This window comes from Oncorhynchus gorbuscha, linkage group LG23 (genome assembly GCF_021184085.1).
Source record: "Oncorhynchus gorbuscha isolate QuinsamMale2020 ecotype Even-year linkage group LG23, OgorEven_v1.0, whole genome shotgun sequence".
NCBI classification, from domain to species: domain Eukaryota; kingdom Metazoa; phylum Chordata; class Actinopteri; order Salmoniformes; family Salmonidae; genus Oncorhynchus; species Oncorhynchus gorbuscha.
In genome coordinates, this window is record NC_060195.1 from 47,782,342 (window position 1) to 47,807,169 (window position 24,828).

General features: G+C 45.2%; 1 protein-coding gene across 1 annotated transcript in view; it reads left to right on the forward strand.

Moving 5' to 3' along the window:
- Positions 1-24,828, forward strand: part of LOC124010682 (LIM and calponin homology domains-containing protein 1-like) — a 168,181-nt gene that overhangs the window by 92,072 nt on the left and 51,281 nt on the right. The window contains exons 5-7 of the mRNA XM_046323341.1: positions 6,559-6,589; positions 18,763-18,873; positions 22,791-22,992. Coding sequence (XP_046179297.1) covers positions 6,559-6,589; positions 18,763-18,873; positions 22,791-22,992 — 344 coding nt within the window. The remainder of the gene's footprint in view (positions 1-6,558; positions 6,590-18,762; positions 18,874-22,790; positions 22,993-24,828) is intronic.

Here is a 24,828-nt window from a genome sequence, read left to right on the forward strand (position 1 = left end):
GGTGAGAATGAAAAAGAGAGTGGGTTTGAGAAAGAGTGAGATTGAGAAAGAGAGAGTGAGATTGAGAAAGAGAGAGATTGAGAAAGAGAGCGAGAGATTGAGAAAGAGAGAGAGAGATTAAGAAAGAGAGAGAGTGAGAGAGGGAAAAGGAGCGCGATGGAGGGAGTAAAGGTGAGATCACATGCAGTGATCTATTACCTAGTGGAATCTGTATTGCCTTCTTTCTCAGGCAGGCTTTAGATGGTTATGTAAGTAAGCAAGGTAGCGTGGTAGATGGCTGAGACTTACTTGACCCCTGTTTGGTTCCTCAACTTTCCTTTGAACTTTATTTTTCTCTATATAGGTATCTCTCTTTCTCTCTTTCTTCTTGTTGTCTTGCTGTCACAATCTTCCCTTTTCTTCCCCCTTTTTCTGTTTGATCAGGTTATGTAAGTAAGCAAGGTAGCGTGGTAGAGAAAACAGACCTGTCTCTCTGTTAATTTAGTCAAGCGAGAGGAGAGGAGGAAGGAGATAAAGAGGGGAGGAAGGTGAAATGACACAGGGACCTTCTGTTGAAATAGAGGGAAGTTGGAGAGGGAGGTGGAGAAACTAACGCTGAGACTTACTTGACCCCTGGCCTTTTGGTTTCAACCCCCCTATTTCACGTACTTTCCTTTGAACTTTATTTTTCTCTATATAAGGTATCTCTCTTTCTCTCTCTCTCTTTCTCTTGTTGTCTTGCTGTCTCTCTCTCACTCTCTCTCTCTCTCTCAATCTCTCTTCCCTTTTCTTCCCCCTTTTTCTGTTTGATCAGATATGAGTATATGAGTATTATGTTGCCGACCAACAAACGTGTTCCTCAAGGTGGCACAACTTCCACCGAAGTCGGTTCCTCTCCTTGTTCAGGCGGCATTCTGCGGTCGGCGTCACCGGTCTTCTAGCCATCGTCGATCCACTTTTAATTTTCCATTTGTTTTGTCTTGTTTTCCCACACACCTGGTTTTCATTTCCATCATTTATTTTTGTGTATTTAACCCACTGTTCCCCCCCATGTCTTTGTGTGGAATTGTTTGTTGTAAGTGCTTGTGCACATGTTTACTGGAGTCAGCAGGAGCAGGTGCCCCTGGTATAGGGGTCGAGGAGCGCATCCAGGAGCAAGCGGCGATGATCCACCCTCTCGGCGCCGCCATGGACTGCGTTGTCCAAACCATGGACTGCTGGGAGAGACAGGGAGTTCCGCCAGCGCCTCCACCAGCACAACCAAGGCCTCCACTACTCGCCCCCTCTTCACCCGGTCCCAGTGGGATTCTCGCCCTTCCCCCGGAGTATGACGGGATGGCTGCACGCTGCCAGGGTTTCCTATTGCAGCTAAAATTCTACCTGGCAACCGTCCACTTGGCTCCTTCGGGCCGTGAGAGGGTGTCCACCCTCGTCTCTTGCCTCTCAGGGAAAACCCTGGAGTGGGCCAACGCTGTGTGGGGAGAAGGAGATGTGGAGCTTTCACCGCAGTCTTCAACCACCCGCCCGAGGGTAGAGGGGCGTGTGAACGTCACTACCATCTGAGGCAGGGGACGAGGAGCGTCCAGGAGTTCGCCCTGGACTTTTGAACCCAGGCCGCCGGCGCGGGATGGAGTGACAGGGCCCTGATCGACCACTATCGTTGCAGTTTGTGCGAGGACATCCGTCTGAAGTTGGCCTGCAGGGACACCACCCTCACCTTCGACCAGCTGGTGAACCTGTCCATTCGGTTGGATAACCTGCTGGCTACCCGTGGACGTCCAGAGCGGGGTCTGTTGGTTCCATCGCCTAGCACCACCGCACCAATGCCCATGGAGCTGGGAGGTGCTGTGGCCGCAGAGGTCACACTGCCGGTCGGTGCCAGGTTGGCTCCTCTGGGGATCGAGGCAGCAGGCAGGGCACTCTGGTGTCACTCCAGGGGAGCCAGCACCATTCTCATCCAGAGCCCTCTGTTTCAAACATATTTTTGTATGTCACTTTTCCTGAATTTTCCCCGCATTCCCAGCATAAGGCGCTCGTCGATTCAGGCGCGGCTGGGAATTTTATAGACAGATCGTTCGCCCATAGGTTAGAGATCCCCATTGTTTCCGTAGCTGTGCCCTCCCTGTTCACGCCTTAGACAGTCGTTGATTAGGGAGGCCACCGCTCCCCTGGGCATGGTAATGCAGGGGGATCACAAGGAGAGAATCAGTCTCTTTCTTATTGACTCTCCTGCATTTCCCGTGGTGCTAGACCTACCCTGGTTAGCCTGTCATGACCCCACTGTTTCGTGACAACAGAGGGCTCTCACGGGGTGGTCGCGACAGTGCTCGGGGAGATGTTTAGGGGTTCCCATTGGTGCTACTATGGTGGAAAGTCCAGAACAGGTTTCCACCGTGTGCATCCCCCCTGAATATGCCGATTTGGCTATCGCCTTCTGTAAAAAGAAGGTGATTCAATTTACCACCCAATCGACGGGGGATTGTGCGATAAATCTCCTGGTAGACTCTGCACTTCCCAGGAGTCACGTGTATCCCCTGTCACAGGCGGAGACGGAGGCTATGGAAACATATGTCTCCGAATCCCTGCGTCAGGGGTACATTCAATCATCCACTTCACCCGCCTCCTCAAGTTTATTTTTTGTGAAGAAGAAGGAGGGAGGTCTGTGCTAGTGTATTGACTATCGAGCTCTTAACCAGATCACTGTGAGGTACAGTTACCTGCTACCACTCATAGCCACAGCGATTGAGTCAATGCACGGGGCGCCCTTCTTCACCAAACTAGATCTCAGGAGCGCTTACAGCCTGGTGCGTGTCCTGGAGGGAGACGAGTGGAAGATGGCTTTTAGTACTACCTCAGGGCATTATGAGTACCTCATCATGCCGTACGGGTTGATGAATGCTCCATCAGTCTTCCAAGCCTTTGTAGACAAGGTTTTCAGGGACCTGCACGGGCAGGGTGTAGTAGTGTATATTTACGACATTCTGATATACTCAAACATGTCTCCCTGGTGCGCAGGGTGCTTGGTCGTCTGTTGGAGCATGATCTGTATGTCAAGGTTAAGAAATGCCTGTTCTTCGAACAGTCCGTCTCTTTCCTAGGGTACCGCATTTCCACCTCAGGGGTGGAGATGGAGAGTGACCGCATTTCAGCCGTGCGTAATTGGCCGACTCCCACCACAGTAAAGGAGGTGCAGCGGTTTCTAGGGTTTGCCAATTACTACCGGAGGTTTATCCGGCTCCCATTACTTCACTGCTGAAGTGGGGACTGGTACGTTTGCAGTGGTCGGCTGAGGCAGACAGGGCTTTTGGTCCCCTGAGGGCTCTGTTTACCTCGGCTCCCGTGCTGGCCCATCCAGATCCCTCTTTTGCATTCATAGTGGAGGTGGACGTGTCCGAGGCTGGGATAGGAGCTGTGCTCTCTCAGCTCTCGGGTACGCCACCAAAACTCCGCCCCTGTACCTTCTTCTCGAGGAAGCTCAGCCCGGCGGAGCGAAACTATGATGTGGGGGACCGGGAGCTGTTGGCTGTCATCAAGGCTTTGAAGGCTTGGAGACATTAGCTTGAGGGGGCTAAACACCCTTTTCTCATCTGAACTGACCACCGCAATCTGGAGTATATCCGGGCTGCGAAGAGACTGAACCCTCGCCAGGCAAGGTGGGACATGTTTTTCATCCGTTTTGTTTTCACCCTTTCTTACAGACCAGGTTCCCCGAGCGCTAAGGTAGACGCACTGTCCCAGATGTATGACACAGAGGAGCGGCCCGTGGATCTCACTCCCATACTCACACCTCCTGCCTGGAGGCGCCGGTAGTATGGGAGCTGGACACGGACATTGAGCAGGCGCTACGTGCAGGGTGCCTGAAGATATAGTGTCTGATCGGGGTACACAGTTCACTTCGAGGGTCTGGAGGGCGTTCACGGAACATCTGGGGGTCTCGATCAGCCTTACCTCAGGTTTTCACCCCGAGAGTAACGGGCAGGTGGAGGGAGTTAACCTGGATGTGGGTAGGTTTCTGAGGTCTTATTGCCAGGACCGGCCGGGGGAGTGGGCGGCGTTCGTGCCCTGGGCAGAGATGGCCCAGAACTCGCTCCGCCACTCCTCCACTAACTCCTCCCACTGCCAGTGCGTAACTGGGGTATCAGCCGGTTCTGGCTCCTTGGCATCAGAGTCAGACCTAGGCTCCTGCGGTGGACGACTGGTTCCGGCACGTGGAGGAGACATGGGACGCCGCTCATGTTCACCTTCAGCACCCCGTGCTGCGCCAAAAAGCCAGCGCAGACCGTCACCCCGGTGTTCTCACCCGGGGGACCGGGTCTGGCTCTCAACTCGAAACCTGCCCCTCCGCCTGCACTTCCGGAAGATGGGTCCTCGGTTTGTGGGGTACTGTCACCACTTCCACCGAAGTCGGTTCCTCTCCTTGTTCGGGCGGCATTCAACGGTCAGCGTCACCGGCCTTCTAGCCATCGTCGATCCACTTTTCATTTTCCATTTGTTTTGTCTTATTTTCATACACACCTGGTTTTCATGTCCCTCATTTATTCCTGTGTATTTAACCCGCTGTTCCCCCCATGTCTTTGTGTGGAATTGTTTGTTGTAAGTGCTTGTGCATCAGTTTATTGGTGCACGTCGCATTTTGTACCCATGTTGGTTATTTATTTATGCTGTTGGTTTTGCAATTAAACTGCTCCGGCTTTTACCTAGTTCTGCTCCCCTGCGTCTGACTTCCCTGCCACCAGTTACATACCCCTTACACAAGGGGAGGTCATGTAAAGGCAAAAGGATCCCCTTTACATGTCTCTCTATCAAATCGGCCAGAAATGGGAACAAACAGAATATCTTCCAAATATCTTGCAGTTGCTATAGAGCATTTCTTTTAATAATTGGAGAGGTCTAGCTTTTGAACCCTGAATGAGAATCTGACAGGGCTAGGGGCTGCACAGAATACCTGATCAACAAATTACTTCCACATCAAAACAGCCAAGCCTGAACTGAGTCATATAGTATAAGGATTAGTGAATCTACATGATCCCATGGCACTTGTCTCAAGAGTATGGGGGTGTTATCCTTGGTGTCTACCAAATCATCCTCAGCTTCCAATTGGCTCATTCAAGCCCTGTTCATGCCTAGTGGTTAGAGCGTTGGACGAGTAACCGGAAGGTTGCAAGTTCAAACCCCCGAGCTGACAAGGTACAAATCTGTCATTCTGCCCCTGAACAGGCAGTTAACCAACTGTTCCTAGGCTGTCATTGCAAATAAGAATTTGTTCTTAACTGACTTGCCTAGTTAAATAAATAAAGGTAAAATAAATAAATTCCCCTACAATTATTCCCTAGGTCATTGAAGAGAATGTGTTCTCAGCCAACCTGGTAAAATAAGGGTATGAACAAGCATATTGACATGTAACTCAATGGAAACTTTTCATTCCTCACGTGATTAAACTTCCACCAACTAACGATCTGGGCATGAGTCATTTGATTGACAGTTTCGTAATAATCCCTCTCATGTGGAAGTTAGCTGCATTAACACTCTTAACCTCTGGGTGACCTGTACAGATCATTACGACAAGGAACAGTGTGTGGGAGCTGAACAAGCCAACAAGGTTGACCTATGACCTCTGCTGACTAGTGTGTGAGTAAAGTATCAAGTGTAGCCTTAGATCAGCTCACCAACTACACACATGCATGTGTTCCTTCACAAATGTGCACTATACACACAAAAACGGAGGCTCACGGTCACAGGCACACACACAAACTCATGCACTCACACTCACATGCTAGACAAACACAGAACCTGTAGATATAATTCAGTCTGTAACCATTCTGAAACTGACACATGGTTTAATTTTTATTTAGTTTGATGAAACATATGTTAGCGAGAGAAAGAAAGGCAAACCATCTGTGTGTCAGAAAAATAAAAATAAATAATAATTGAATTTGTGTGGTTTGTGTGTGTGATTGAAAGGCACTCTGGCCTCTCCGCCTTTGCCCTGCTATTGCCTGGAGCCTCTTGAACACTGAAAAAACATCCAAACAACCTTGTGCTGCAGCAACAGCATCAGGCTGGAGAGTTTGGAGATCAAACACTATTATTTTTTCTCTTTCAACCACTCTCTCTCCCCTTGTCCCTCTCTACGTTCCCTCCTTCTCTCTCATTCTCTCTCTCTCTTTCTCTCTCTCTCTCTCTGTCTCTCTCGCATGCTCTTTCCCTCTGTCTCTCTGTTGCTCCTCCCTCCCTCTCTTTCTCCCTCCCCTCTCTCTCTTTCCCTCTCTTTCCCTTTCCCTCTATCTCTCTCTCCCACTTTCACTTTCTCCCTCCTTCTTCTCTCTCTACCTCTCTCTCAGCCCAGATGGGGCTTTCCACAACTGAATCTGTATGTCATTCCATACTGTAACTACAGAGTTGTTTTTATTGATTTATTTCTATGAGAGCGAAGAATGCAGCTCATTTGACAGCTCTCTAACCTGGAACCTACGATCATCCTCGTCTCACTCTCTCTCTCTCTCTCTCTCTCTCTCTCTCTCTCTCTCTCTCTCTCTCTCTCTCTCTCTCTCTCTCTCTCTCTCTCTCTCTTCCCGGCAGGGTTGCCGACTGCAGCAGGAAGCTGACAAATGTAAGTGTCACCTCCTATATTGTGTATTTTGTTTGTCCAGTAAATATATCTTTATGCTATGTACGCTCGTATGCGTGGGTTGGTCTCTCCCTGTCACTTTGTCTCTCTGCCTCTGTCTGTGTTCTCTCTATTTCTATCATTCTAAATTTCTCTGTCGCTCCTTTCTCTTCACCATCAGTAAGGTATCCCTCTCCCTCAGTCAGTCCATCTCATTATCGCCTCTCTCTCTCTCTCTCTCTCTCACACTCCCTCACTCTCTCACTCTCCATCTATCTCCTGTCTCTGCTGCTTTAAGAGGAGCTAGCGAGCTAGCATAGTGCTGTTGTCATTCTCTGCGGTGTAAGCAATGGGAGCTCTCTGCTTGACTTGGCTTGCTATAGTGTACTCTGTAGGCCATCTCCAGCTCTAGCTCCACAGCTGACCGAGCTGTTTTAGCTGTTTTAGCAGAGGGACATTGAAACGCTACATTAGACTCCGTCTGCACTGCATCAGAACATCCCATGAACTCACAACAGCTGTAGAGGGAGCTAGCCTGGTGCTGGTGTCGACTGTAGTCTTTTCGTTGTTGCAAACTGCAGCAGCAGTATTCAATTATTCATATTTTTGCTCAGACTCCGAGCACCATCAGACTGAGAAGATGAGATAGGTGGAGAAGTATTTTTGGACTGTTTTGTAAACTCAGCTCGGACTCGGCTAGGAAAAGGGACTATGATGAGGGACTGGATGGAATTCTGCTGGCCTTATGCAATGTTAAACTGATGCATTCGTAAACAATAAGGTATCTATTTTGTTTATGTTGTAGGTATGTTTTATTGTAAATATTGTTTGGTGTTTTGATTCTGTAGGTGTGGAACTGCTGCTGGGTGAAGTTGGTGTTTGTGTGTGCTTGTGCATGAGTGTGTTCATGCTCTTGTGTGTATGTGTGTGCGCTTGTGACACAGAGGTTATTTTCCCATCTGGAAAGAACACATTTTGTTGGGTCTAGTAAAGCATATCAGAGAAAACAAGCACTGTAAAAGCAGTGGTGGAAAATTACCCAATTGTCATACTTGAGTTAAAGTAAAGTAAACTTAATAGAAAATGACTCAAGTAAAAGTGAAAGTCACACAGTAAAATACTACTTGAGTAAAAGTCTAAAATGAATTGGTTTAAAATATACTTAAGTATCAAAAGTAAATGTAATTGCTCAAATGTACTTAAAGTGCCTTTGGAAAGTATTCAGACCCCTTGACTTTTTCCACATTTTGTTTGGTTACAGCCATATTCTAACATTGATTAAAACATTTTTCCCCCCATCATCAATCTACACACAATACCCCATAATGACAAAGTAAAAGCAGGTTAAGATTTTTTGCTAACTTATAAAAATAAACTGAAATATCACATTTACATAAGTATTCAGACCCTTTAATCAGTAATTCGTTGATGCACCTTTTGCAGCCTCGAGTCTTCTTGGGTATGACGCTACAAGCTTGGCACACCTGTATTTGAGGAGTTTCTCCCAATTTTCTCTGCAGATCCTCTCAAGCTCTGTCAGGTTGGATGGGGAGTGTTGCTACATAGCTATTTTCAGGTCTCTCCAGAGATGTTTGATCGGGTTCAAGTCCGGGCTTTGGCTGGACCACTCAAGAACATTCAGACTTGTCCCGAAGCCACTCCTGCGTTATCCTGTTGGAAAGTGAACCTTCGCCCCAGTCAGGTCCTGAGCGCTCTGGATCAGGTTTTCATCAAGGAAAAAAGCTGAAGAACATACAGTACGCACATCCAGGTACTTTCAGCAGGTGCTGGAGTTGTTGGCAAACTCATGGAAAACAGAAAGGAAAATTTCGCACACTGCTTCTCATGCTCCCAGATGATATTCATCTTTGCCTCGATCCTGAATAGTCTCCCAGTCCTTGACGCTGAAATACATCCCCACAGAATGATGCTGCCACCACCATGCTTCACCGTAGGGATGGTGCCAGGTTTCCTCCAGACGTGACATTTGGCATTCAGGCCAGAGTTCAATCTTGGTTTCATCAGACCAGAGAATCTTGTTTCTCATGGTATGAGAGTCTTTAGGTGCTTTTTGGCAAACTCCATGTGGGCTGTCATGTGCCTTTTACTGAGGAGTGGCTTCCGTCTGGCCACTCTACCATAAACTACTGATTGGTGGAGTGCTGCAGAGATGGTTATCCTTCTATAAGTTTCTCCCATCTCCACAGAGGACTCTAGAGCTCTGCCAGGGTGACCACCTGATTCTTGGTCATCTCCATGACCAAGGCCCTTCTCCCCCGATTGCCCAGTTAGGTTGGGCGGCCAGCTTTAGGATGAGTCTTAGTGGTTCCAAACTTCTTCCATTTATGAATGATTTTTTATTTTATTTTATTTTTTACCTTTATTTAACCAGGCAAGTCAGTTAAGAACATATTCTTATTTTCATGGAGGCTACTGTGTTCTTGGGATCTTCAGTGCTGTAGAAATGTTTTGGTACCCTTCCCCAGATCTGTGCCTCGACACAATCCTGTGTCGGAGCTCTATGGGGAATTCCTTCGACCTCATGGCTTGGCTTTTGCTCTGACATGTACTGTCAACTGTGTGACCTTATATAGCCAGGTGTGTGCCTTTCCAAATGAAGTCCAATCAATTGAATTTACCACAGATGGACTCCAATCAAGTTGTAGAAACATCTCAAATATTATCAATGGAAACAGGATGCACCGGAGCTCAATTTCTTGACTCATAGCAAAGGGTCTGAATACTTATGTGAATATGGGGTATTGTGAGTAGATTACTGAGGAAATGTTATAATTTAATCATTTTTTTATCGAATAAGGCTGTAATGTAACAACATTTGGAAAAAGTCAAGGTGTCTGAATACATTCCAAAGGCACTATCAATTTCAACTATCAATTTCCTTATATTAATCAAGCCATGTTCTTGTTTTTTACGTATTGATAAGTTGGACCATTTTCCTGTCCTGCTAGGCATTCGATATGTAACAAGTATTTTGGTGTGTCAGGGAAAATGTATAGAGGGCATTATTTTCTTTAGGAATGTACTGAAGTTAAAGTTGTCAAAAATATAAATAGTAAAGTACAGACACAAAAAAAAAACTTAAGTAGTACTTGAAAGTATTTTTACTTAAGTACTTTACAACATTGCTGTAAAGTCAAGAGGAGACAGACAGACATAGAGAAAGATCTCATATGGCTTTAAAGGTCCATGCTACCATTTTTATCTCAATATCAATTTTTGGGTAACAATTAAGTACCTTTATTGTGATTGTTTTTAATTAAAATTTTCAAAAAGAAACAAATACAGCTTCTTAGTAAAGGGCCATATTTCTCAGGTAATAATTTTGATCAGACTGTCTGGGAGTGGTCTGAGTGGGGAGGGGAAAAGTGAAAATGTGCTGTTATTGGTAGAAATGTTTGGAACTATTTTTCTCATTTGTATATAAACTAATTTACTGCATGGTGTTGTCACCATGCGAGCGACGACTCCATCCCACCAAAACAGGCTGAAATTTCAGGTGGTCTTTTCAAACAGCTCTTACACTAAAAGGTGATTATCATAATTCTCACAATTTCACAGTATTACTCCAATCGTATAGTGTGGAAATACAGTATATATACAGTACCAATCAAAAGTTTGTACACACCTACTCATTCAAGAGTTTATTTTTATTTTTACTATTTTCTACATTGTAAAAAAATAGTGAAAACCTCAAAACTAGGAAATTACACATATGGAATCATGTAGTAACCAAAAAAGTGTTAAACAAATCAAAACATAAACTCAACAAAAAAAGAAACGTCCTCTCACTGTCAACTGCGTTTATTTTCAGCAAACTTAACATGTGTAAATATTTGAATGAACATAACAAGATTCAACAACTGAGACATAAACTGAACAAGTTCCACAGACGTGACTAACAGAAATTGTATAGTGTGTCCCTGAACAAAAGGGGGTCAAAATCAAAAGTAACAGTCAGTATCTGGTGTGGCCACCAGCTGAATTAAGTACTGCAGTGCATCTCCTCCTCATGGACTGCACTGGATTTGCCAGTTCTTGCTGAGATGTTACTCCACTCTTCTACCAAGGCACCTGCAAGTTCCCGGAAATGTATGGGGGGGAATGGCCCTAGCCCTCACCCTCCGATCCAATAGGTCCCAGACATGCTCAATGGGCTTGAGTTCCGGGCTCTTCGCTGGCCATGGCAGAACACTGACATTCCTGTCTTGCAGGAGATCACGCACAGAACGAGCAGTATGGCGGTGGCATTGTCATGCTGGAGGGTCATGGCAGTATGAGGCTGCAGGAAGGGTACCACATGAGGGAGGAGGATGTCTTCCCTGTAACGCACAGCGTTGAGATTGTCTGCAATGACAACAAGCTCAGTCCGATCATGCTGTGACACAACACCCCAGACCATAAAGGACCCTACACCTCCAAATCGATCCCGCTCCAGAGTACTGGCCTCGATGTAACGCTCATTCCTTCGACGATAAACACGAATCTGACCATCACCCCTGGTGAGACAAACCCTCGACTCGTCGTAGTTTCATCATAGCGCTTGGTGGTTTTTGTGACTGCACCTGAGGAAACTTTCAAAGTTCTAGAAATGTTCCGTGTTGACTGACCTTCATGTCTTAAAGTAATGATGGACTGTTATTTTTCTTTGCTTATTTGTGCTGTTCTTGCCATAATATGGACTTGGTCTTTTACCTAGTAGGGCTATCTTCTGTATACCACCCCTACCTTGTCACAACACAACTGATTGGCTAAAACACATTAAGAAGGAAAGAAATTACACAAATTAACTTTTAACAAGGCACACCTGTTATTTGAAAGGCATTCCAGGTGACTATCTCATGAAGCTGGTTGAGAGAATGCCAAGAGTGTGCAAAGCTATCATCAAGGCAAAGGGTGGCTACTTTGAAAAATCTTAAATATAAAATAAACTCAGCAAAAAAGAAACGTCCCTTTTAAAGGACCCTGTCTTTCAAAAATAATTTGTAAAAATCCAAATAACTTCACAGATCTTCATTGTAAAGGGTTTAAACACTGTTTCCCATGCTTGTTCAATAAACCATAAAACAATTAATGAACATGCACCTCTAACAGCTTACAGATGGTAGACAATTAAGGTCACAGTTATGAAAACTTAGGACACTAAAAGAGGCCTTTCTACTGACTCTGAAAAACACCAACAGAAAGATGCCCAGGGTCCCTGCTCATCTGCGTGAACATGCCTGAGGCCTGCTGCAAGGAGGCATGAGGACAGGACGGAGTGCTTATTGTCCTCGCTGTGGCATACGTCCTTGCAGGGACAGATACAGGATGGCAACAACAACTGCCCTGGTTACACCAGGAATGCACAATCCCTCCATCAGTGCTCAGACTCTTCGCAATAGGCTGAGAGAGGCTGGACTGAAAGCTTGTATGCCTGTTTTAAGGTAGGTCCTTACCAGACATCACCGGCAACAACGTCGCCTATGGGAACAAACCCACTGTCGGTGGGTCAGACAGGACTGGCAAAAAGTGTTCTTCACTGACGAATCGCAGTTTTGTCTCACCAGTGATGATGGTCGGATTCGCGTTTATCGTTGAAGGAATGAGTGTTACACCGAGGCCTGTACTCTGGAGAGAGATTGATTTGGAGGTGGAGGGGCCGTCATGGTCTGGGGCGATGTGTCACAGCATCATCGGACTGAGCTTGTTGTCATTGCAGGCAATCTCAACGCTGTACTTGGATGTGCACATTATGTGTGTGGTGTGTGAGGTATGCCTAGATTGTGTACATGTCTGAAAAGTGTGCCTCCAATGACTGTATAACAAACATAAAAAACTCTAGATCCTTAGATTACATTGATATAGTAAAACAAAGCAGCCAATCAGTCAGATTTTTATTGGAACATCAAAGAGCCCGTGTGATCTCCATATGGCCACAGTAGCAAGCAATCAATCAATCAAATGTATTTATAAAGCCCTTTTTACATCAGCCGATGTCACAAAGTGCAATATAGAAACCCAGCCTAAAACCCCAAACAGCATGCAATGCAGATGTAGAAGCACAGTGGCTTGGAAAAACTCCCTAGAATGGCAGGAACCTAGGAGGAAAGCTAGAGAGGAACCAGGCTCTGAGGGATGGCTAGTCCTCTTCTGGCTGAGATTATAACAATACATGGCCAAGATGTTCAAACGTTCATAGATAACCAACAGGGTCAAATAATAATAATAATAATAATCACAGTGGTTGTAGAGGGTGCAACAGGTCAACTGGCTTTTAAATGTCTGTTCGCTTTTCATAGCCGAGCATTCAGAGTTAGAGACAGCAGGTGCGGTAGAGAGAGAGAGAGAGAGTCAAAAACAGCAGGTCCGGTTCAAGGTAGCACGTCCAGTGAACAGGGGTAAGCAAGGAGTCATCAGGACAGGGAGTCCTGAGGCATGGTCCCAGGGCTCAGGTCCTCCGGTAGGGGAGGGAGAGGGTGAGGGAATTAGAGGGAGCATAATTCAATTCACACAGGACACCGGATATATATAACAGAGTGACCCGACAGACATGGCCAAAACGCTTCGCATTCCTATGAAACTATGCAGTATTTAGTTTTTTTATGTGTTATTTCTTACATTGCTACCCCAGGAAATCTTAGGTTTTATTATATACAGTCGGGAGGAACGATTGGATATAAAAGCAACGTCAACTCACCAACATTACCACTAGGAGTACGACTTTCCCGAAGCGGATCCTCTGTTTGATCCATCACCCAGGATAATGGATCGGATCCCAGCCGGCGACCCAAAACAACGGCGCCGCAGAAGGGGCAGACGGAGCGGTCTTCTGGTCAGGCTCCATAGACGGGCACATCACTCACCGCTCCCGAGCATACTACTCGCCAATGTCCAGTCTCTTGACAACAAGGTAGACGAAATCCAAGCAAGGGTTGCCTCTCAGAGAGACATCAGAGACTGTAACGTTCTTTGTTTCACGGAAACATGGCTCACTCGAAACACGCTATCGGAGTCGGTACAGCCATCTGGTTTATAGACAGAAACTAAAACAGGAAGCACCCGTGCTCAGGTCTGTTCAACGCTGGTCCGACCAATCGGGTTCCACGCTTCAAGATTGCTTCAATCACGTGGACTGGGATATGTTCCGCATAGCGTCGAACAACAACATTGATGATTCTGTGAGCGAGTTAATTAGCAAGTGAATCGGTGATGTTGTACCCACAGCGTCTATTAAAACATTTCCCAACCAGAAAGTGTAGATTGATGGCAGCATTCGCGCAAAACTGAAAGCACTGCTTTTAATCAGTGCAAGGTGACCGGAAACATGACCGAATACAAACAGTGTAGCTATTCCCTCCGCAAGGCAATCAAACAAGCTAAGCGTCAGTATAGAGACAAAGTAGAGTCACAATTCAACGGCTCAGACACGAGAGGTATGTGGCATGGTCTACAGTCAATCACGGACTAATCGCAATCACACTGCACACTGCCCTAACCCATCTAGACAAGAGGAATACCTATTCAAAAATGCTGTCATTGACTACAGCTCAGCATTTAACACCATAGTACCCTCCAAACTCGTCATTAAGCTCAAGACCCCGCCCTTTACAACTGGGTCCTGGACTTCCTGATGGGCCACCCCCAAGTGGTGAGGGTAGGTAACAACATCTCCACCCCGCTGATCCTCAAAACTGGGGGGTGCGTTCTCAGCCCTCTCCTGTACTCCCTGTTCACCCATGACTGCGTGGCCATGCACGCCTTCAACTCAATCATCAAGTTTGCAGACGACACTACAGTGGTAGGCTTGATTACCAACAGCGACGAGACGGCCTACAGGGAGGAGGTGAGGGCCCTCAGAGTGTGGTGTCAGGAAAATAACCTCACACTCAACGTCAACAAAACAAAGGAGATGATCGTGGACTTCAGGAAACAGCAGAGGGAGCAGCCCCCTATCCACATCGATGGGACATTAGTGGAAAAGGTGTAAAGTTTTTAAGTTCCTCGGCGTACACATCATGGACAAACTGAAATGATCCACCCACCTACAACGTGGTGAAGAAGGCGCAACAGCACCTCTTCAACCTCAAGATGCTGAAGAAAGTCACCGAAAGCACTCACAAACTTTTACAGATGCACAATTGAGAGCATCCTGTCAGGCTGTATCACCGCCTGGTACGGCAGCTGCTCCGCCCACAACCGTAAGGCTCTCCAGAGGATAGTGAGGTCTGCACAACGCATCCCCGGGGGCAAACTACCTGCCCTCCAGGACACCTACACCACCCAATGTCACAGGAAGGCCAAAAAGATCATCAAAAACAACAAGCACCCGAGCCACTGCCTGTTCACCCCGCTATCATCCAGAAGGCGAAGTCAGTACAGGGGAATCAAAGCGGGGACCGAGAGACTGAAAAACAGCTTCTATCTCAAGGCCATCAGACTGTTAAACAGCCATCACTAACATTAAATGGCTGCTGACAACATACTGAATCAACTCTAGCCACTTTAATAATGGAAAAATTATGTAATAAATGTATCACTAGCCACTTTAAAGAATGCACAGCCCCCACATAACTAGAGGGATATATTCAACCACCAACTTACTACCCTGAGTATAACCCACAAAGATCCACAAGACATAAACCTGAGTGGGGCACCAAACTCGGACAGGAAGATCACGTTAGTGACTCGACACACTCAAGTGACGCACCCCTCCTAGGGACGGGATGGAAGAGCACCAGTAAGTCAGTGACTCAGCCCCCGTAATAGGGTTAGAGGCAGAGAATCCCTGTGGAAAGAGGGGAGCCAGCCAGGCAGGGACAGCAAGGGTGTTTCGTCGCTCCAGTGCTTTTCAGTTCACCTTCAAACCCCTAAACCAGACTACATTTAATCATAGGACCTACTGAAGAGATGAGTCTTTAATAAAGACTTAAAGGTTTGAGACCGAGTCTGCTTCTGCTTCTCTCACATGGATAGGCAGACCATTCCATAAAAATGGAGCTCTATAGGAGAAAGCCCTGCCTCCAGCTATTTGCTTAGAATTTCTAGGGACAATAAGGAAGCCTGCGTCTTGTGACCGTAGCGTACGTGTAGGTATTTACAGCAGGACCAAATCGGAGCGATAGGTGGAGCAAGCCCATGTAATGCTTTGTAGGTTAGCAGTAAAACCTTTAAAATCTGCCCTAGCCTTAACAGGAAGGCACTGTAGAGAGGCTAGCACTGGATTAATATGATCACATTTTTAGGTTCTCGTCAAGATTCTAGCAGTCATGTTTAGCACTAACTGAAGTTTATTTAGTGCTCTATCCGGATGGCCGCAAAGTAGAGCTACAGTAGTCCAATCTAGAAGTGACAAAAGCTAACTTTTCTGCCACATTTTTGGACAGAAAGTTTCTGATATTTGCAATGTTACGAAGATGGAAAAAATATGTCCTTGAAATCGTCTTGATATGTTTGTCAAAAGAGAGATCAGGGTCCAGAGTGATGCAGAGGTCCGTCACAGTGTTATTTGAGACGACTGTACAACCGCCAAGATTAATTGTCAGATCCAACAGAAGATCTCTTTGTTCCTTGGGACCTAGAATTAGAAAATCAAATCAAATTGTATTTGTCACATACACATGGTTAGTAGATGTTAATGCAAGTGTAGCGAAATGCTTGTGCTTCTAGTTCCGACCATGCAGTAACATCTAACAAGTAATCTAACAATTTCACAACAACTACCATATACACACAAGTGTAAAGGAATTAATTAGAATATGTACTTAAAAATACATGGTTGAGCGATGGCCGAACAGCTTAGGCAAGATGCAGTAGTTGGTATAGAGTACAGTATATACATATGAGATGAGTAATGTATGGTATGTAAACATTATATAAAGTGGCATTGTTTACATTTGATACATTTATTACATCCCATTATTAATTATTTTTAATGATCTGTTTTGTCCGAGTTTAAAAGTAAAAAATGTGCCGAGATATCACAATCTCTTTCAATAATGACAGGAATGGAGGAGGTCTTTATTCCAGTGAGATTGCTAAAGCGAACACCGCCATGTTTAGTTTTGCCCAACCTAGATCGAGGCACAGACACGGTCTCAATGGGGATAGCTGAGCTGACTACACTGACTGTGCTAGTGGCAGACTCCACTAAGCTGGCAGGCTGGTTAACAGCCTGCTGCATGGCCTGCACCCTATCTCAAGAGTGCTGAGTCCACACAATGGCTTTGTTAAATAAAGGGAGATGAGACAGCCTAGCTACATAGAGGGAGATGAGATAGATAGCGGATGAGGTTGGCACAGTAAATTAGTTTGTCAGGGCTATTCTATCCCAAAAATTGACTAAAGGAGCCTAATGTTACCCTTTATAATCCAAGGAGTTTACATGTTCTGTTTAGAGGTGAATTGGCTCTGGCAGCCAAAAGAGCCAAATACTCCATCTAAACGTGAATTGATTCTCAATTCCGGTACAGTTTTAGAAATGTTAAGCCCTCTACTTTCATATCACCTCAAAATAATTTCACAAATACTAAATATACACTTACTGTGCACAGGTTTTAACACAGTTTGAGCAGACAGTATTTTCAGTGACAACATGTGTGGTTCTGTCTTCCGTTTATACACAGGTGTTCGGCAACGCCTCTTGTCTTCCTTCTGTTTTTTCCGTAAACAAGCATTGTAACATGGTGACCCTGTAAAGATGTGGCGTAATGTAACCTTTTGTTTTTTGAAAATGATTTATCTCCGATATGAAAGTTACGTTCCTTATATTTCTAAAACCGTACTGAAAGCGATGTGTTTTAACGTTTAGAATGAGCGTCAGGACTCTTATCAAAACTTCCTCGGGCCAGAAGACACTATCGTCAATAGGCGCTAAAGGTAGTTAGCCTCTATGAATGGGTTAGGGCTATGCTAGAATAGTAAATCAACCTTACCCATGTGGCAATGGTAAAGAGAGAGAGAAATATAGCTGTGTGTTCACATTGTGTTCATTTTGACCTGATCTGTGGCCAGGACAATGGCTAGGTATTGTCTTGCTTGTACAGAAACCATTGACTAGCCAAATCCAATGATTGTGAAAAGAGTGGACCAAAAAAACAGGAAGTGAACCCTGTTGGTGGCCATTTTGATAAAACTGTTGTTGGTACTCCTCACAAATTAAAGACAAGTGGAATTGAGGGTGATTTGGGTTGTATACCATGACTTCACATCAAACAAACACTCGGAGAAAATGGTATATTTTTTTTTTCTAGCTAATGGGTACAGTGTGCCTTTGAGCCATAGCTGGCATCTATCACAGTGTGTAATGTGGATTTCTCTGATTTTTCTCAGTTGGCTGCGAATGCTTGTGTTACTGTTGGATAGCATTAGCGTTGTGAAGTATACCTTAGAGCTGTCAGGAAGGTATTTCGTGACCTACAGTATGCTAACTTTGCTCATATCAACATATGTTGATTTTGCGGTGGCATTTTGCCAGGTTTACTCAAGAAGTAAACAGTTGGTTTTGGTGTGCGACATCGTGCCCATAAAGCATATATTTAGCAACTCTGCTAATTAGCACATTAGCTAATGTATCATGTGCTAGCAGCCTTGCATCATAAATGTCACGATCATTTGTAGAGACGGACCAAGGCGCAGCGTGATTAAAGTTCCACATAATTTATTTTTATGTGAAACTATCAAACAAAAACAAGTAACAAACAACAAACCGTGACTACAGCGATGCACATGGACTAACTCGAAATACCAAATTCAATATCCCACAAAACACAGGTGGAAAAAGGCTACCTAAATTTGATCCCCAACTAGAGACAATGATTGCCAGATGCCTCTAATTGGGAACCATATCAAGCACACCAACATAGAAATATGAAAACTAGAATGCCACAAAGAAATAATAAACTAGAACACATCAGTCATGCCCTGACCTACTACACCATAGAGAAACAATGGCTCTCTATGGTCAGGGTGTGACAATAAATTACACACAACTTGTGCACAAGCTATGAAGTATGAGACGACTGGGAATTGGTTAGGCCAAAAGTGTTGCCAAAAGTTGGTCAACTGTGTGGTCGGGTCAATTGGACATGAACTGCCATTAAATTGAAAGAGTGTGACGTTAATGCATTGTCTTGTTAATACTGGCTCTAAATCCTCCTCCTGTTGTAATTCCTCCCCAGGTTCTGATTACCATATACTGGCTGGGCCGGGCTGCCAACAGCTGCATTTCCTACAACGGGCCCACACTTGACCTGAAGGAGTTCGAAGGCCTGCTGTCACAGATGCGAAAGGTACATAAAGGCTATGAGATGTCATAAAGGTTGGGGGTCCAATTCCTCGAAAGGGCTGTGTATTTTAGGTACTTTTTGCAGTTGCTAAGTGACTGTACTATTAGGAATATTAGACAAGAAGGCACTGTCCAACCAAAGCATATGTTTTATTTTGCAGACATAAGGATGTTATTATGCAAGCTCTCCTCGGGGTGCATTCATTGTTTCACAACTTCCTTTATCTCCTCTTCTCCTCCTCATGGAGTCGTCCCTAGACGAGAATCTCTCTCTCTCTCTCTCTCTCTCTCTCTCTCTCTCTCTCTCTCTCTCTCTCTCTCTCTCTGTCTGTCTGTCTGTCTGTCTGTCTGTCTGTCTGTCTGTCTGTCTGTCTGTCTGTCTGTCTGTCTGTCTGTCTGTCTGTCTGTCTGTCTGTCTGTCTGTCTGTCTGTCTGTCTGTCTGTCTGTCTGTCTGTCTGTCTGTCTGTCTGTCTGTCTGTCTGTCTGTCTGTCTGTCTGTCTGTCTGTCTGTCTGTCTGTCTGTCTGTCTGTCTGTCTGTCTGTCTGTCTGTCTGTCTGTCTGTCTGTCTGTCTGTCTGTCTGTCTGTCTGTCTGTGTCGATCATCATCATCATCATCTCAGGTCTTCCAGAACCAGTGGTGTAGAGTACTTAAGTAAAAATACTTTATGTACTACTTAAGTTGTTTGTTTTTTTTTTTGGGGGGGGGGGGGTATCTGTACTTTATTTTACTAATTATATTTTTTGACAACTTCTAATCCACTACATTCCTAAAGAAAATCATGTTGTTTTTACTCCATATGTTTTCACTGACACCCAAAAGTACTTGTTACATTTTGAACAGTTAGCAGGACAGGAAAATGGTTCAATTCATACACTTATCAAGAGAACATCCCTGGTCATCCCTACTGTCTCTGATCTAGCGGACTCACTGAACACAAATTATTTGTTTGTAAATTATGTCTGAGTGTTGGAGTGTGCCGCTGGCTATCCGTACATTTATAAAGATTTTGTTTTTATTGTGCCATGTGGTTTGCTTAATATAAGGAATTTGAAATTATTTATACTTTTGCTTTTACTTTTGATACTTAAGTATATTTGAGCAATTACATTTACTTTTGATCCTTAAGTATATGTTTAAAACCAACAACATTTTGACATTAAATCAAGTAGTATTTTACTGAGAGACTTTTACTTGAGTCATTTTCTATTAAGGTATCTTTACCTGTACTCAAGTATGAAAATTGGGTACTTTTTCCACCAGTGTCCAGAACCAGTGACAGTCAGGCCTATTGGAACCTGGACTTTAGGTTTTGACAGACATTGAGGGACAGACAGGGACGTGGCTGTAGCTACCGGTCCCCCGATTCAGAGCATGATGTCACTGCTCTGCCATTTATTCCATCCCAGCAATTTGACATCCCCCCACTGCTATTCTCTTAAAATGAGAAATGACCAATAAGCCTAGAATGCTTTCCCAGATGTCCTTATAATCCACCACAACCGGGCCACGTCTCCACTTAACAAAAGATAACTGGCAGTGACTTAACGTGAGAGAGAAATTCAATATATTTATGAAATAATGTTGTACGTAATACAGGAGATGTAGTGATATGTGTTAGCTGTTGTAGTGGTGAGAGGCTCAAATGATGTTAAACTTAGTGTTGATGTAGACAAATAGTCATTTAACTTGACAAATAACATTCAGTCAATAGATCAGTTGAATATCCTGTCTGAAAATAAAGCATGATAGTTTGTTACCTGAAAAAGGGCCAAAGTGTCCTCTACAGGTTAGTGGGGCTCTCTGAAGGCTAGTCAGTTCAATGGCCACCAGACACATTCCTAAAGTAGGGCTCTAGGTGTGTTAGATGGAACAAGAGCCGGCACGCCCTTTAGCTCCAGGACCACTGTTGTTGACTGAGCTCACTCAGGTTTCAGCTTGGGGGTTCACGGGCTGATCTGACCAATAAGTAAGAACCCCCCCCCCCAGAGTTGCCACTCAAAGCTAGCCATTGTACCCAAAATACCCACAACCCCTCCCCCCACATCCATCACAAGGTCAGACAAATAGAATCCGAGCATCCTCCTTCACTCAGGATCTGGCACAGAGGGAGAGGAAGAGAAAGGGGGAGTAAATTGGATGTGAAAGGGGTTAAAGTGGAGGAAGTGGAGGGAGGGAGGGAGGGAGGGAGGGAGGGAGGGAGGGAGGGAGGGAGGGAGGGAGGGAGGGAGGGAGGGAGGGAGGGAGGGAGGGAGGGAGGGAGGGAGGGAGGGAGGGAGGGAGGGAGGGAGGGAGGGAGGGAGGGGGAGGGAGGGAGGGAGGGAGGGAGGGAAAGAAAATAAAAGGGATAGTGGGAGGAAGGCAGAGAGACTCTGAATGTAGAATTCTGTTAAAATATTTTCTGTGTACCACGTAAAACACCAAATAATGCATGCAGAGCAGAATTAGGCTGATAACCGCTGATTATCAAAATCCAGAAAAGAGACGTTAAATTCTACAACCATCTAAAAGGGAAGCGATTCCCAAACCTTTCATAACCACTCAATCACCTACAGAGAGATTAACCTAGAGAAGAGACCCCTAAGGAAGCTGGTCCTGGGGCTCTATTCACAAACACAAACAGAGAAAACTAAAAGGTAACTACTTGACACATTGGAAAGAATTAACCAAAAAACAGCAAACTAGAATGCTATTTGGCCCTAAACGGAGAGTAAACAGTGGCAGAATACCTGACCACTGTGACTGACCCCAAATGAATGAAAGCTTTGACTATTCCCAGACTCAGTGAGCATATCTTTGCTGTTAAGAGAGGCGTCAGTTGGAAGACCTGGCTCTAAAGAGAATACAGGCTATGTGCACACTGCCCACAAAACAAGACGGAAACTGAGCTGCACTTCCTAACCTCCTTCCAAATGTATGACCATATTAGAGACACATATTTCCCTCAGATTACACAGACCCACAAAGAATTTGAAAATAAGTCAAATTTTGATAAACTCCCATATCTATTGGGTGAAATACCAGTGTGCCATCACAACAGCGAGATGTGTGACATGTTGCCACAAGAAAATGGCAACAAGTGAAGAACAAACACCACTGTAATAAATACATCCCATATTTATGTTTATTTATTTTCCCTTTTGTACTTTAACTACTTGCACATCGTTATAACACTGTACATAGCCATAATATGACATTTTAAATGTCTTTATTCCTTTGAAACCTTTGTGAGCTTAATGTTTACAGTTCATTTTGTATTGTTTATTTCACTATTTCACTTGCATAAACATATGTTTCCCATGCCAATAAAGCCCTTTGAATTGAATTGAGAGGGGTTGAAGGAGGGAAAGAGACAGAAAGAGCGAGGGGAAGAGAGGGAGTAGGTGAGAGGGGTAAAGTAAGGCGATAGGTGGCGGCCAGGAGGGGGAATGGGAGGGGAGGAAGAGAAACAAGACCAGGAGGTTCCTCAGGCAGGCGGGAAGGAAAAGCTTTTTCTAAGAGCTGGAAACCAAGGATGCCACAGACCAGGACACACTGCTGCAGCTTATAGATGCACAGAGAGAGACAGAGGTAGAACATCTATTCAAATCAGAGAGAGGGAGAGGAAGTGAATGTAATTGTCCAAGTTGGAGGAATCATGGTGAGTGATGGATCCGGATTGGATGGGATATTGGGGTAATCTGAACACAAAAAAATGTACATTGACATGGTGGATGGTTTTTGTGTGTGTGTGTGTGTGTGTGTGCGTGTGCGCGTGCGCGTGCGCATGCGCGTGTGTGCGCGTGTGTGTGTGTGTGTGTGTGTGTGTGTGTGTGTGTGTGTGTGTGTGTGTGTGTGTGTGTGTGTGTGTGTGTGTGTGTGTGTGTGTGTGTGTGTGTGTGTGTGTGTGTGTGTGTGTGTGTGTGTGTGTGTGTGTGTTAGGAGGCGGAGGAAACGGAGAGCCCCCAACGCAGCATACGGGACAGCGGCTACATTGACAGCTGGGACTCGGAGCGCAGCGACTCGCTCTCCCCGCCTCGCCACGGCCGAGAGGACTCCTTCGACAGCCTGGACTCGCTCGGGTCACGCTCCAGACAGACGCCCTCGCCGGACGTACTGGTCACCCGCGGCATCGGCAGTGATGGTAGGACGCTAGACGCCCGGACAGGTCACACCACACATGCTTTTACTGTCGCATACTTTCTGGTGCTACCTGGGTCATATTCACTATTATTAGAAACGAAACGGACAAAAATGGACCGAGACGGGGAGGGTCTACCTGAACTTAGTTTTTGTTGTAAAAAAAAAAGAATTCTGTCTCTAAAAATGTTTTGCTACGGTGTGCTAAGGTGTGAACTAATGAATATGACCCTGTCTCGTTATAGGGGCTTGCCGCTTGCATAGCTGTAACTATTTTGTTCATGTATCATCATAGCACATAGTGACATACCTCATCCTCTACCAATGTTGCATGGCAGCCATTTTGCACATAAAGTATCATTGGGGAAGGTCACCACCAGCTGACGTGAAACTAGCTGTCCCTATCTGCACTTTTCAACCTCTCCCTGTCTCATATCAATGAAATCATCTGGCAGGGTGTCTTCCAGCTCAGCCCAGCTCTGCTATTGACATCTGTACAAAGGCGGTTTGGTGTTGCGGCTGACTGTTTAGAGTTGTTGCCATGGGTTACATCTCTTTGAAGGCCCTCTTGAAGAGACGTGTTGAGAGAGTGAACATTGAAATCAGGCGGTGGAGAGAGGAGATGGCAGTCTTGACTGACAGGGTGCAACATATTTCAGGGGAGTCGTGTTTTACACGGCATCTCATCTGTTCCAGTCTTGAGTGGTGTTGCACAAGATGATGATACCTGGGAATGATACCTATTAGTCACAGTGGGTGTGAGTGTTTCTGCCTGTCATACTGTATAGGGGCACACTTAATCTTGTGCCTATATTTTTATGCACAAGCATGCGCACACAAACACACACACACCATTAATGATTGATATAGTTCTATAGTCCTACAGCACACACAGGGCTAACTGGAGCTGGTGGTTAAATTCAGGGCCGCAACTTTGGTTTTAGAGGTGGGGGGGGGGGGGTCCAAACCTAGTGGAGGGTCATCTAAAGGCCATTTCCTGCATTTCTACCCAATTGAACATGACCCATGGTCTTGTAGCAAAAATGGCCACAGTAGTCAAGCTAGGTAAGAGATCCTTAAAAAATATATATTATTTGATTGTTAAGAGGCCAAACAAAGGTAATTCGACAATCAACAATGAACACGGTTACATGCACACAATAATACAATTATTGTGGACAGTCAGATTAATTAATAGTTTGTTTAAAACGTTTACATGCTTTGCATATAGAACGATTTCCCTGATAATCCTGTTTTACATGGACACATCTGAAATCAGGTTAGCCGATGGGACTTTTGATAAATGCACAAAATCGGCAATCAAATAAGCATCCGACCACAGTGGGCTGTAAATTGTCTGCTCCCAACTCACACTCTCAAACACGTAGATCCTCTGAATGCAACTGATTCTCCAGATCCCATTCACCTGAATTCTGATCACCTGTTCACACCTCTGTATGTCATGATCAGACACAATTTAGTTCAGTTCTTTGCACCCCATCATTGTGAGGTATTGTTTGTTTTGTGACACTTCTATTCAGAGCCCTGTTTTTCCCGTATTAGTCCTCCTGTGTATCATAGTTTTTAGCCATTCTCACTAACGACGCCTTTTTGCCTATTCCCTGCCTGTACTTCTGCCTATCGGATTTCCTGTCACCAACCTCTTGCCTGATCTCCCGGACAACGTTACTAGCCTTTTCCCTGCCTGTACTGTTGCCTTTTTGGACCCCCTGTGTATGACTTTCTACCTGCCCCTGGACCCAGCTACCTGCCTCTTCCTGTGGTCCTTTATAAATAAACACCTGCTGCGCCCTGCACTTAAAACCAGCTCTCTGTCTCC